Below are 13,624 nucleotides of genomic sequence, written 5' to 3' on the forward strand. Positions count from 1 at the left end.
TTTCCATTAATGTAAAAAATCCTAGGAATAGAATCTTTATGCGTTGTCTCCAATCACAGTTCACAAATGTTTTAAGTGAAAAAATCTTCGTTGCATTCATTATAAGAGAGTATATTTTACTGAAATTCCTTGTTTTATTTTTTTAATTTATATCTAATTACGTGCCTTATAAAATGCTTTAGGTGATCATTAGCAATTTTATTTCAGACTTGAAGTATTAAGCTAAATTATATAGCATGGTGTTGACAAAAATAAAAGAAAAATACATATTTTTTCAGTAAATTTCGTTAAGTTTCTTTTGCTTTGTGTCAAAAATTCTTTTTAAAGCTTTGATTTTTTAATAGTGTATAAGTAAATTGTTTTTTCTTCATTTAGTTTTCAAAGAACCTTCTGCGTTTGACTTTTTTCAGAAAGCTTCCAATTCCAAAGTAAGTATAATTAAAAGTTCAACTTTTAGTATTATAATATTTTCAATGCTTGTATTTAAAATAGTAAAATCATGAAGAATCTTATTGCATGGTGGAAAGTTTAGCAAAGATGAAAGGTGTTTTAAGAAGTTCATTATTTTAGTAACATATTAAATTAATCTTTTAGTATACTTATGATTCATTGGTTCTATTAAATTTCATCTTTATTAAAAAGTATTTTCCATTTTGTTCTATGAGTCTTCAAGTACAATATTTTTATTACAATACACATTGTGTTGAAACGAACTATGAAATTAAAAAAAAAACACCTTTGCCAGTAGATTGCAATATTTTAAATGTACAGAAAAGCCCTCTTATATTTTGTTAATGAATGGGCATGGACTTTCTACTTGTACTTGTCTGAAGGCCTTAGAAATTGGCTTTTTTTTTGTATTTATGTACATGTAATCATTCTACTCATTTTGTAGATTTTACTTCAACCTAAATTCTATGTAGATGCTTTATAAGTATTTTATTGCGAAAATCGAATAAATTTTGCATATTAAATTAGTCTTATTTTTTAATGTGAAAAATTACTCTTATCATTGGAGAAAAATGTGATTAGTATACCAAATTCCTTTTTGTTATGTCTATAGTTAGATTTCTTTATTTTAACAATATTGTACTTAATATGTAAACAAATCAGGGAGAATGGGGAAAAAAGTACTTTAGATATGATTTTATTAATTTCGCTTTCGTTATTATTACAAGGAGTGTTAATACATTAGAAATAATTTCATTTACACAATAGAAAACATTAGATTGCAAAAAAAAAAAAAAAAAAAAAAAACCTAATCAATTATAGGTTAATTAATTTAAAAAAATTGAAACCAGTAGCTTTTAATCATTTTTATATTAATAAACTTTGTTTTATGTTGTTTTATAGTTACTACGTGAATCTCCTTTGGGGCGCTTGTCATTGTTTGTAAAAGATTCAGCTTATAAGAGTGGTCTTGAAGGTAATATACTCGTTTTCTTAGTTACTTATTATATGGTGAAAATTATTAATTAAACTGGATCTTTAAAATATTTTGAATGTGTAAATGGTTAAATACTTCTCAATAAATTATTTTATAAAGCACTGAAAGAAATGTTGAAAGTTTAGCCCTGTAATTAAGTTCCAAATAGCATCTAGTATAAAAGTCTGATATGTTGAAGCAAATTGCATGCAATTAAAAATTTTAAGAATGGTTTAAACTTACATTTTTTTGACTACTGAAAAATTACTGAAGATGAATTAGAATCGTTATTGAAAGCAAGAGATAATTTTTTTTATTTACTATAAGATTGCAATCAAATTACTGCAGAATATAATTATTGAATTTTAATTTGGTAGCAATTTTGCTTATATTAACACTATGAAATAATGTTAAAGGTCATCAGCTTTTGGTTTTCTAAATTTTTATTTTAAAGTATTTCACTCGTAGAATGCGAGAAATGTGTGCCCATGTCAAAAGTTAATGTTTCTTTAACAGCTAAAGCATAGATTGTAATTACAAATCAGATCTTTAACATACTGATTGCACTTTATCAATTATTTTTTTAAAGTTTGCGTTATATTCTTTAAAATATTAAATGTTGGAAAAACGTGTCTTGATTATTCTAACTGAAAAAGTTAAAATTTGTTGACTTTTATGAAATAATTCCTTAATGTAGCCCCTCTCCTTTTTATAAGTAATAGATTATAGTAAAATTCTTAACGAAGTATCATATTCTTGGTGTAGCATAACCAGACCTGGCTTTTCTATCATTTTAAAGATCAACCAACCAAGAATTCATTTATATTTGAATTTGATTTAATAGTTTCAATACTTCATGCAAATTTTTAAGTTATAAGTAATTTTTGATATTGATTTCCTAGATTTTCATTTGAAAAATTGTAGTATCCAGTAGAGTGGAAAATTAGTATGTTCATAAGTTTACTGCAGAAGAAATATTTATAAATTCCTTATATTTTTTAAACTATTTTGTTTTAAAATAATTTTTTTATGGTAAACTTCATAAAATGTTTTCATTTTAATGTAATAGTTTCACTTTTGGGCAATTGGTTTCCAAAGATTTATATTTCAATTTATGCAATATTTGTAATTTTTTGAATGGATGATATTCACTGTGAATGCAAGTTTATTAACAGTTATTATTAATAATTATGAAATTTTATCTAAAGTATCGAAATAAATTTTAGATTCCAAAATTCTTATAATAAATCACTAGAAAAGTAAAGGTTTTATGAAATTTTATCATAACTGCTGCTTAGTTAGAGAGTTAATGTAGTAACGATTATATTTGAACAATCACTTTTCTTTTTTATTTATACTATCTAATTAATAGTATTACAAGATAGAATATTCTCCAAATTTCAAGTATTTTAGGTTTTCCATATCATTTATTTATGCCATTTCTTGGTAATTATTATGCTGGAAATACACTCATGTCCAAAATTAGGGTCACAAAAATGTTTTTCAAAGTAATTCTAAATGGCTACCAGTAAAATATAAACAAATTATATTTTATATATTGTGAAGGGCCAGTAACACGATATTAACTTTTGTTGTGGGAAAAAATGTTGTTTAGCATTAGGTTTTGAGGAACTACTGAAATTAGACCGTTGAGGCACTCGGATTTTTGCCTGCAATTTTGTGAATATTGCATTAAAACAAAAAATTTAACCTGTTTCAAGTGAGAATGAGTTCTCATAATCATTTAGACGATTCCTTGAGATGGAGAGCTGTTGGCAGGCTTGAAGCTGGGCAGTCTCAAGCGGAGGTGGCTCTATGGTTACAAGTGGCACCGAAAGTGGTATCCAGGTTGTAGAATCAATTCCAAACAAGTGGTACTGTAACCAGGAAGACCGGCAAAGGCCGTCACAGAGCAACAACGCCTGTACAGGATCGCTATTTGGTATTAAGCGCACGACGGCATAGGCTGACAACGGCTCTTCAACTTGCTCGTGACCTTGCTGCTGCATCTGGAATAAGAATTTCCAGGCAAACAGTATACAGACGTCTAGCAGAGAGCCTTTTATGAACGGCGACCATTTAAGTGCGTCCCTTTGACTGCATCCAACAGAAAAGCCCGGTTGTTGTGGTGCCAAACGCATCAGTCTTGGGCACAGCAAGAATGGAGGCGCGTTCTTTTCAGTGATGAGTCGAGATTTACTACACAGAGGGAAACTCGCCAAATCTCCATCTGGAGAGAGAGAGGGGATCGCTATCATCCCTCCTACGTAAAAGAAATCAACAGATTTGGTGGCAGAGGAATCTTGTCTGGGATGGCATAATGTTGGGCAGTCGTACACCACTGCACGTCTTCGATGCGGGTACTGTTAATGTACATCGCTATAAGGATGAGATCTTTTAAGCCTATGTGAGGTTGTTCAGGGGTGCTTTTGACCCAGACTTCATGTTTATGGACGGTAACGCGCGTCCACACGGAGCCCAGATCGTTGATGATTTTCTTGAGGAAGAGGTTATTCGACGTATGGACTGGCCCTCGAGGTCTTTTGATCTCAAACTTATTGAACATGTTTGGGATGGTCTCGAAAGAGCCATTGCACAGCGTAATCCCCCTCCTAATACCCTCCAAGAGTTAAAAGCCGCACTTTTGTAAAAATGAACTTTCTTGCCCCAGGCATTTATTGACACCCTCATAAACGGTATGAAAGCTCGTTGTGAAGCCTGTATAGCAGTGCATGGTGGCCACACTCCATATTAGACAGGTTTTTCCCGAGATAAAAGTTTTATCTCCGATTCATAATGTAACACCTTTTGCTATACCCTGTTTCTTAATTCCCAATTAAAATCTTTTCCATGTTGATATGTGTCTATGTTCTTTCTTCCATTGTAGTGTACCTCTGTGCCAAATTTCGTGGCAACACAGTGAATAGTTTTTCATTTTTCTCAGATTTTATGTTTTTGGCCTTAATTTTGGACATGAGTGTATTTAAGCAATTTCTTTTAGCATTTTATTGTTCATTTTCTGTATTCCCTTCTAATTGATATCATTTATCTGGTACACTTTCTTGAGAAATCAGACTTATAAGCTGTATTTATTCCTAACAGTTATGCAAATATGTATGCATTTTATAAAAATAATTAACAAGTTCCACTTGTATTATATCAATATATAGGAAGTCAGGAAAGAAGTGCTCAAGATTCTGGACTTGATATAAGTGGTGACAGGTAATTTTAATCTGTTTTCTTTTGGTTTATATTCTGTGTTTTATAGCAGTTAGTTTATTAGGCTAATTTATATATTTATATTTATGCAGCAATTCCTTAAATGCTGCTTGTGGGAATGATAAAGAATATGAAGGAGCACAATCAAGTTCATACATGACCGCTGATTCTACAGCTGCTGCACTTGAAGCACCTGTTGAAATTGAGGATAAATCAATGTCTGTGAAAAAAGTAAATATTTTTCTATGTACTTTTAGAAATTTGTATGTGTTTTAAGGTTTTGAAAAATAATAATGGCAATAATAATTACATTACAGGCGAAATTTTTTAGTTGTTTTCGAAATAAATAATATCATTAATAAATGACTGCTGAACATTATCTTCTGAATTCAGAAGATATTTTGAATTTAATTTTTTTATCACTTAATGGAAAAGTTTTGATATAATGTTCAGTGTATGCACAGTATATAATTTCAATATGTTGTGTACATTTGCTCCCTTATTCATTCTGATTTCCACATTTCTGATTAGAAATAGAATTTTTAAATTCTTTTAGAAACAGAAAGCTAATTAAAGTTTAAAATACACCAAACTTATTCCATTAAAATACTTCCATTTCTATAAATAAATGCTAAATTTATGAAATTTAACCAAAATAAGTGTCATTTGACCAATTGACTGCTCTGGTTTTTCAAACATTTTGAGCTTTTCCCATTTGTATAAAAGTATTCTGCATTGTTTTTGTGCTATAATGACATGTTCTATGCTTATAATAAAGTAAAATGACGTACCACTATATTTCTATATTTTATTTTACTCATATTGTGAAACATGTACTCAATGGTTGAAATCAATCTAACTTTAGATTGCAATCTATAATATCTTTTTGATTGATACATTTAACTTTAATGAATATAAGAATTATTGCCAAATTAAAGATGATATTCCCTCTTTTTATAAATAACCAACTTTTGAATTTTCATTGTAGATGGATAAAACAAGTTCTAGTCACCAAAGCAGTTCACATTGTGTTCAGGTAATTATCATTTGATTTACGTACTTTTTATTTGTATCATAAAAGCATTACACATTCATTTCTTTTAAAATACATTTTAATGCCTTAATTTTGTCATGGATTATTGTTTATTCCTATCTGTAACATGGGCTTAAAAGGGAAATTGTATATTAGAAACAAGGGAACTCAGTCGTTAGTATTGATCTTAAAGAAATGTATATGCCCTTAATAAAAACGTCTCTTTAAATTTGCTAGATGATTAATGGAATGTGCTAGATAGGGCTTAGTTTTTTTTTAAAAAAATAATTATTAAATGATAATTTATTTCTTATTAAAAGCTTTATGGAAGACATTTTGTAATGTTAACAGCATTTCATATGCTATAGAATAGTTTTTTGAATAATTTATGTTTGTACTCAGTTTTAAAACAGTCTTAAGTATATTCCCTTCTCCACATCAGCCTTTCTTTCTTTGTAATTAGGGTTTTGTAGATTTTATCTTGCACATTAAGCACAAGTTATATATTTTTTTTCCCGTATTAATCATTGTATCGAAGATTAATTTCAGTTTGGAAGGAAATAATAGTGGTTATAACCAGCTTAAAACTGAATATTTTTTAATTGATGTAATCAATTTTTAAAGTATCATATTAAGTCATATACTATATATGAAACTCCACCTGTTTTTGATTATTTATTATTACTGTATGTTCAAATTTTGTAATTTATTATTCAATATATAAGTTAAAATGATAACTTTTTTTTTGTTACGAAAAAACTTATTTTCTTTCTATATAATCTGTGTTTTCTGTTCACGAAACATTTTTTATTCTGATATTTAGGAACACAAACTGTTCACTGAAGAAGAATTCACCCAAGCTCTTAAAATGCAGGAACTTCTTTTTCATGAAAAACAATTGAAGAGAGAGAAAGAGCGGGGTGATCAAGTAAAGGTAGCGGAACGAGAAAAACAGATGCTCAAGAACCAAGTTATTGCTCTTAGTAAAAGTTATCGAGCATCTAGGTTAGCATTGTATAAACTGTTTTTAATGATTGATGCATTTGCTTTTGTATAAGAATTTACTTTGAAGTTTTTAAGAAATAATTACTGGTATTGTTAGTGGTTTTTTCAACTTATTTTTTAAAAACAAATTTCATATTTTTGGGTTTAGAGTTGTCTTGGAAGAGTTATTGAGTATATTTTCCTTATGGTTGACTGCAAAAGAGCAAGAGCGTGTTGAAATGATGAGTAACAATCAAAAAGCAATAAAAGAGCGAGACCAGGTATGAAAAGTCTCTACTTAGTAAGGCATTAAGATGTTAAGTAAAGAGCTACTCTATCACTATTTTTTTTAATTTCTATTTTTTTAACACATAACTTTTTACCGAGATTTACTATGCAAAGTTAAATTTTGTATAATTCTAGCTCAACATATCATCCTTACAATTTAAAAAGTTTGAAATAATTGTATGATTTTATTTTTTAAAACATAACTGGAACGTTCACGAACTACATGTTACCTAATGTTAATGCATTCGTATATTGTCCATTGGCACAGTGATTCGCTTAAAAAAAATCTTCATTTTAAGGGTGTTTTATGAATTTGAAAACTAGCTTAAAATTAGAGTAGCTGGCCTGCCAAATAGGTGGTAAAAAAGTCACATTGCTTCTCACACTATAGATTCTATGTTTTGACGTTTTTAGATCATTTGCCATCCGGTTGCTATTTGTCTGCTATTTCACTGAATCAATGCAATTGTGTTCTGTAGAAGTTCACTCCAAAAATGTTTTTTTTATGTAATTTTTCAAATTGTAAAATGAAAAAAAAAAAAAAAAATCAGTAGCCCAGTCCACATTTTATACAGATAGCTTGTGTGAGTATCTTTTATAGAATTATAGTTTATCGTCTGTCATGCAGTCTCTCAGTTTTGTTTTCCCATGGAGATAAGGCTCAAAATGGACATCTTGGTTCAATATGTTAGATTTATCTTATTCTAAAAATGGATTCAAGGCTTGTTTGTTACATTTTATTCATGGAAATATTGATTTATAACGGATTTTCCATTAATTCAGCGAAATCAGTTATGATAAATCTTGATTATAAAAACTTGAGTCGTCTTTTTTCACGATGTAGTTTTATATTTTTATGATACTTGTATGGCTGAATAAGATGCTTGCATTTGTGATATTGTGAGTAATATTGTGCATGGTTAAATTCATATATATTGTCAAAATACTTCATTGTAAAGTAATTCTTATGCCTTTAGCTGAAGATTTACCTTATTGATAAATATTTCTTTAGAAATATTTATCCTGAAAGAAATATTCCAATGTATAAAAGTGTACCTAAACTCAAATTTTTAAATACATTTAAAATATCTCCTTCTCTTTGCTTTCTATAGGCTTTGGAAGACTTACAGAATGTTGAATCTGCATTTGCTGATTTGCATAGGCGGTATGAGAACTGCAAATCTGTTTTGGAAGGATATAAGCAGGTAAAAATTAACAGTATAATGAAGAATAATTTTAGTTTTCTTTGTCTGAATAAATAAATGAATCGTATGTGCCTGAACTGTTTTGGCACGATTGTTTTTCATCTTACATGGATTGAATTTTCTTCAATAAGAGTTGGATAAAATTATGTAAATGAGTTTAAGGAATGTAAGAAAAACGATTTTAATTTGAACTTCAATTTTATTTCCATTTATTTGAAAGTATACATTTCAATTAAAAATTCCTTTTTTAAATTATTTTCCTTTAAATCAATAAAGTAGAAATTAAATAATTCTATTATTCACTCATTAAATTATTCAAAATTGATAGGAAAAGATCAAAAGTAATTATGTGGAAACTTTGAACTGAATGCAATTTAAGAATGAAAAATATAAATTTTGCCATAGTGTTGCATTCTTAATATGGTCCTGTTTTCTGCTGATAATGGAATCACTATTTCTGAAATGATTTGCCTCTAATGATAAATACACACAGCTCAAGGGTAATAGAATTAAAAAAAAAATATGTTGGGTGATTTTCTTAGAGTTATCTATGTTTAGTTTGCTGAAAAGTTTTAATGTTCCATTAATATCGTTAACTTAATTCGGTTCGAACGTTGTAATAGATGCTATTCGTTTTCTTAATTTGGATTTGCAATCCAAATGGGTCTTAACATAATGAAGTATGCTTCAAATAAATTTAGCTGCTATTGGAGTGGGAAATAGAGTATGATGGCAATTTTTAAAGAGTATTTTAAGTTGATAAATGTTACCTTTTTTTCTTAGAGAAAGTAGATTCACTTAGTGTTATCTTTTAACTTTAGGCTAGCAATTCTTATATATAATATAATATAATAAATTTCGTGTATCTCGGAAACGGCTCGAATGATTTGGATCAAATTTTATATTTAAATAAGGTTTTGCTTTTTAGGTTAACCTATATATATGTCTTTCCTGAAAAAACGCGATTTTACACTAAAAAAACCATTTTTTTATAACTATCTATTAGAATAAGTATATTCAACTTCGAAGTGTGAGCAGTGCAGTATAATTGTCAGAACAACATGAATGACGCGTGTGTTGTGGGTCCTCGGTTCGAGTCGCGATTTTTGCTTTATTTTTTTATTGATGTATTTATATTTAATATTTTTTGCTTTTTAAGTTTATCTATATAGATGTCTTTCATGAAAAAACGCGATTTTATACGCGCACACACACAAAACAAATTTTATAACTAACTATTAGAGTCTTTTTCTATCTGCTCTCGTGTTGATGGTGTCATATAGCGCCATCTCGCACTGGATTTCCCCATGGTGAAACTGAGTGTAAATTCAAAAATATAAGTAATGATAAATAAACTGTAAAATGAATACTATAATATAGCAGATTGTTTCGAATAACATGTTAAATTAAGTGCATTCATGATTTTTTATTTTTTTTTAAATGACCAGTTTATATGTAGCTAAGATTGAAAAATATTCATATGTAATCAGTAAGTGATTCGTATATAAATATTTTCTCCAAAAAAACACAAGTTTACGAAAAAAACAATAACAAAAAAAAAAAAAAAAAAAAAAAACTGCCGAACGAAGCTCGGTTTTCCAGGTTTTTGAGATTAAATATGCTTAACATTTCAGATTGTAAAAATAATTGGATCAGAATTCACCAGTGTTATATTTGCCATGGAAATTGCAAATCTAATTCATGTTTGTCCCCATCAGAAATCTCTTTCCATACCTCTCTTATTGAAGGATGTATATTGATTGTGATATAAATCGAAAATTTATAATAACGAAATTATTATTGTCTTTTTTTTTTACATTAGAATGAAGAAAGGATAAAGTTGCAAGTATCTGAGATGCAAGTGAAATTAAAACAGCAAGAACAAATGTATGAAATGCTGCGATCTCGAATTCAAGATAAATTGGACAGGTATGATAATTGAGATTTGATGGTTGGGTATGTTTGAATGGATTTATTTAATTTGTGCTTATTTTAAATTATTTCATTATTTTTACATTTAGAGTCTAGTGAGATAATTTTGTGATAAAAATAATAGACAGAGGATTTATTATTGCTTGCAAATAGAGCATTTCCGTAAAAATTCAGTTTTTATTTAAAATTATTTTCGTTTTTAAATTTAAATTTTTTCTTTATTCTGTTCAATTCATTTCCAAATTTTTAATTCTGAACTCGTGCATTAGAATTATTTTTTATATTGATTTTTAATCGTTTTTAGAAAGGCGTAAAAGGATATTTCAGATATTATAAGGCGCGATTCAATCAAAATTATGAAAGTTGAACTGATCTGCAATAAAAAAAAAATATTTTTCAAAACTGTTGAAGCAATTTGTATACAATATTTTACATGTAATTTCTTATTCAGTAATTTCGTTTTTTTTTATTTCAATTATTTTAATTTAGTGCTAATGCAGAAATTGAAAGTGCCAAAAAATCTGGTGATGCAGAGGTTACAGTTTTACGTGCGCAACTGAAAAAAGCAGAAATGAGGATATCAAGTCTGGAGAAAGATTTAGAACAGAAAGTTAGTTGCAGTCTTTTTCTTAATTTATTATTTGTAGCCCAACAAAAATTCTTATTACTATTCTTTTATTAAAGTAAATTCTTGTATTATTAATTTTTTTATGTTTATCATAAAAATATTTTAGAGTGAATAGTTTTTGGCATATTCGAAATTGCCCCTTTATGTGATGTATGGAATCTAATTAATTTTAATTTGTTGTGATATAAGAATGGTCGTATTTATATTTTTAAATTGCCTTTATATAACGGTTATACTTTGTTTGTTTGAATCTTTTATTTAGTCTTGTATGAACTTGCTATGTAGTGTCTGTTTTTAATTTCATTAACCGAAATGTGTATTGTTTTAAGTCGGTTCTATGTGGCCACATATTTTATTTTTAAGAAAAGTACACAATATATACTTGGTTTTTCTTTTCAGAACAAGGAAAACACTGAACTCAGCAACATATGTGATGATTTAATTGCTAAAGTTGGGAAAACATAAACCATAGAGATTTCCTTAGACAGGTCCAATGGATGCATTCACTGTTGCAAAAAATATATAAAGGGATTGTACAATTCCTCTCAAATTACCACTCTGCTCAGCCTGTTTTACACTGTACATTTGTAACTTAATTATTTTTAAGTTGTACAAAAATGTGCAAAAAATCAAGTTAATTTAATTTTAATAATTGTATTGAAGAGTTTAACTTGTATGTTGTTTCTAAAATTTTCTGTCATAAATAAGGACAAAAGAGAATTGTAAATATGTTGAGTATTTTTCTTTAAATGCTTGAATGAAAGATCTGTTGGTTATATTATTTTTTCACAACTGTTAATATGTATAATACAGTTAGTTACTTAATATGACTAATGTATAAAAACGTTTCACATGACAAAACTACTAGGTGTAACATTTTTATCTTTAAATATTCACTTTGTTATTAGAATGTCAGCACCTATATAGAAAATTAAGTTATGAAAATTCCTGGAATTTAGTTATTACCTGCACAACAGCTGTATAAAGAAGTTCTCTCTTGTGTTTTTCATTTTAAACATAAGTGATGATATATTTTGTGTACTGCAAATGTATTTAAATGTGCTTTTTTAACGCATATGTCTGTCAATAATAAATGTAACATAAACTTGATTGTCAAATATTTATTCTATGTTCAAAGTATTTCTTGAAAGTTTCTGCCTTTCTGTCTCAGAAATACCTATCCTCATTCTTATTTCTGTTGTTTTAATTGACGTTTTCCCTTCAATGGTGCAATTTGTATTAAACAAAAATACTCTTAATGAGAAATTCTTTCTTTGTGATATCTTATTTGTATATGTACATATATATTTAATTTTCTAGCATCGAATGATATTTTTACTTTACTTTGTTAATTTTTATATTATACACAAATTCATTTTATTTATTTATTAATAATTATAATTTTTTATTTTATTTCTGGTGTTTGTTTTGTAATTACTGTATAATTATTTGCTAGATTTTGCTTGATGAATCTGTGATTAATTTATTCTGTTTGAATGCATGTAATTTAAGTACTTACATCGATCATAAAAAGTATGAATTTTAAATTTATTTCAATATTACTTTCTAATTTAGTGTATTTGAGTTTTATTTTGAATAGCCGCATTACTGAATTGGACTTTATAGCTTCCATTGCTTATGTATGTACTTTAATGTATATACTTTACTGTTGAGCATACTTTAAATATTAATTAAATTAATTTTATAAATATTGTCTTGTTGCAGAACTAAATTTATTCACTATGAAGGTTTTTCTTCTCAGAATTGAATAAAAAGTTTTTGGCTTAAGAAGTGTATGAAACTCAATCTGAAATATATTTTAATAGTAATTTTTAAGTTTATATTATTGTCCTGGGTTTGATAAGTTTTATTTACTTTTGGATGTTAAAAAGTTAAAAGAAAAAAAAGTTAAATAAATTCTAACAACTATATATTTAATGCTCATGACATTACATAGCATTCCCATTGGTTACAATTGATTATAACGAAGGGAATATTTAAAGCATTTATTTTTATAAAAGATTATTATTAGGGCCATTTATTACCAGAACATTTTTTGACAATTTTATCGATAAAGTTGTAGATTTAATTAATGGGTTAATGCATAAGGAAGCACTGAATGGATTACATTATAGGAAATTTGATGCTATTCTAAAATGCAATTCTATTTGCCAATGCTGTGCTGAAGCATTTCTTTTTTCAACCAGAATGTGACAAAAAAAATAGTTTGTGAATTTGCAAATAATATCACTTAAGAAAATATTATGTAACAAAGTATGTGGGAAAAACATAAAAATCATTTATTAAAAAACTGTTATTTGTTGTTTCTTTGAAAGTTTGTTAGAATAAATCAGAATGATCTTGCTATTTAAGGCTTTTGTCTAATTTTCGTTTTGCGTCATAATAGGACATTATTTGAAACATTGTGTCAAAGTACTATTTATTCACATTACTGTGTTTCCCCACACTCTCATTTTTGAGGGATAATTTATAAACCTCAATAGAGCAGTTAAGTGCATTTTATATCTTTAAGATGGTATAGAAATAGTTATAAAAATTGGAGTCAACAAAAGGAAATCTGTAGCTGCAAAGAAATGCCCGAGGTCATTCTTAAAGGGAAAGAGTGATTGAAATTTAGTCTACAAGAAAATGATCTTGTTAATAAACAGAAGAGAGAGAGAGAGAGAATACTGAATTATTTGTAGTATAAATTAGATTTAATGTGATATGGATATAGATGCAGAATTAAAAATTAAGGGAAATCAATATGAAAATAATAACTTTGGTTTCATTATACAAGCATATCTTAATCGAATTTGAAGTTGGTTAACTAAAGAGCTGAGAAATTTGATGACTTGAATTATCTTAATGACGCAGTGCTTCAAAATGTTGAATTACAGCCGAAATTT

General features: G+C 27.8%; 1 protein-coding gene across 5 annotated transcripts in view; it reads left to right on the forward strand.

The window, feature by feature from the left end:
• LOC129960350 (transforming acidic coiled-coil-containing protein 1-like) overlaps positions 1-13,082 on the forward strand; it is a 32,985-nt gene extending 19,903 nt beyond the window's left edge. For all 5 annotated transcript variants that reach the window (XM_056073729.1, XM_056073731.1, XM_056073732.1 and 2 more), the window contains 11 exons: positions 376-428; positions 1,354-1,426; positions 4,597-4,648; positions 4,738-4,876; positions 5,634-5,681; positions 6,502-6,683; positions 6,832-6,943; positions 8,063-8,155; positions 9,978-10,084; positions 10,577-10,697; positions 11,115-13,082. In XM_056073729.1, coding sequence (XP_055929704.1) covers positions 376-428; positions 1,354-1,426; positions 4,597-4,648; positions 4,738-4,876; positions 5,634-5,681; positions 6,502-6,683; positions 6,832-6,943; positions 8,063-8,155; positions 9,978-10,084; positions 10,577-10,697; positions 11,115-11,180 — 1,046 coding nt within the window. In that variant the 3' untranslated portion in view covers positions 11,181-13,082. The remainder of the gene's footprint in view (positions 1-375; positions 429-1,353; positions 1,427-4,596; positions 4,649-4,737; positions 4,877-5,633; positions 5,682-6,501; positions 6,684-6,831; positions 6,944-8,062; positions 8,156-9,977; positions 10,085-10,576; positions 10,698-11,114) is intronic.
• The last annotated feature ends 542 nt before the right edge of the window (positions 13,083-13,624 follow it).

This window comes from Argiope bruennichi, chromosome X2, assembly GCF_947563725.1.
Source record: "Argiope bruennichi chromosome X2, qqArgBrue1.1, whole genome shotgun sequence".
Lineage (NCBI taxonomy): Eukaryota > Metazoa > Arthropoda > Arachnida > Araneae > Araneidae > Argiope > Argiope bruennichi.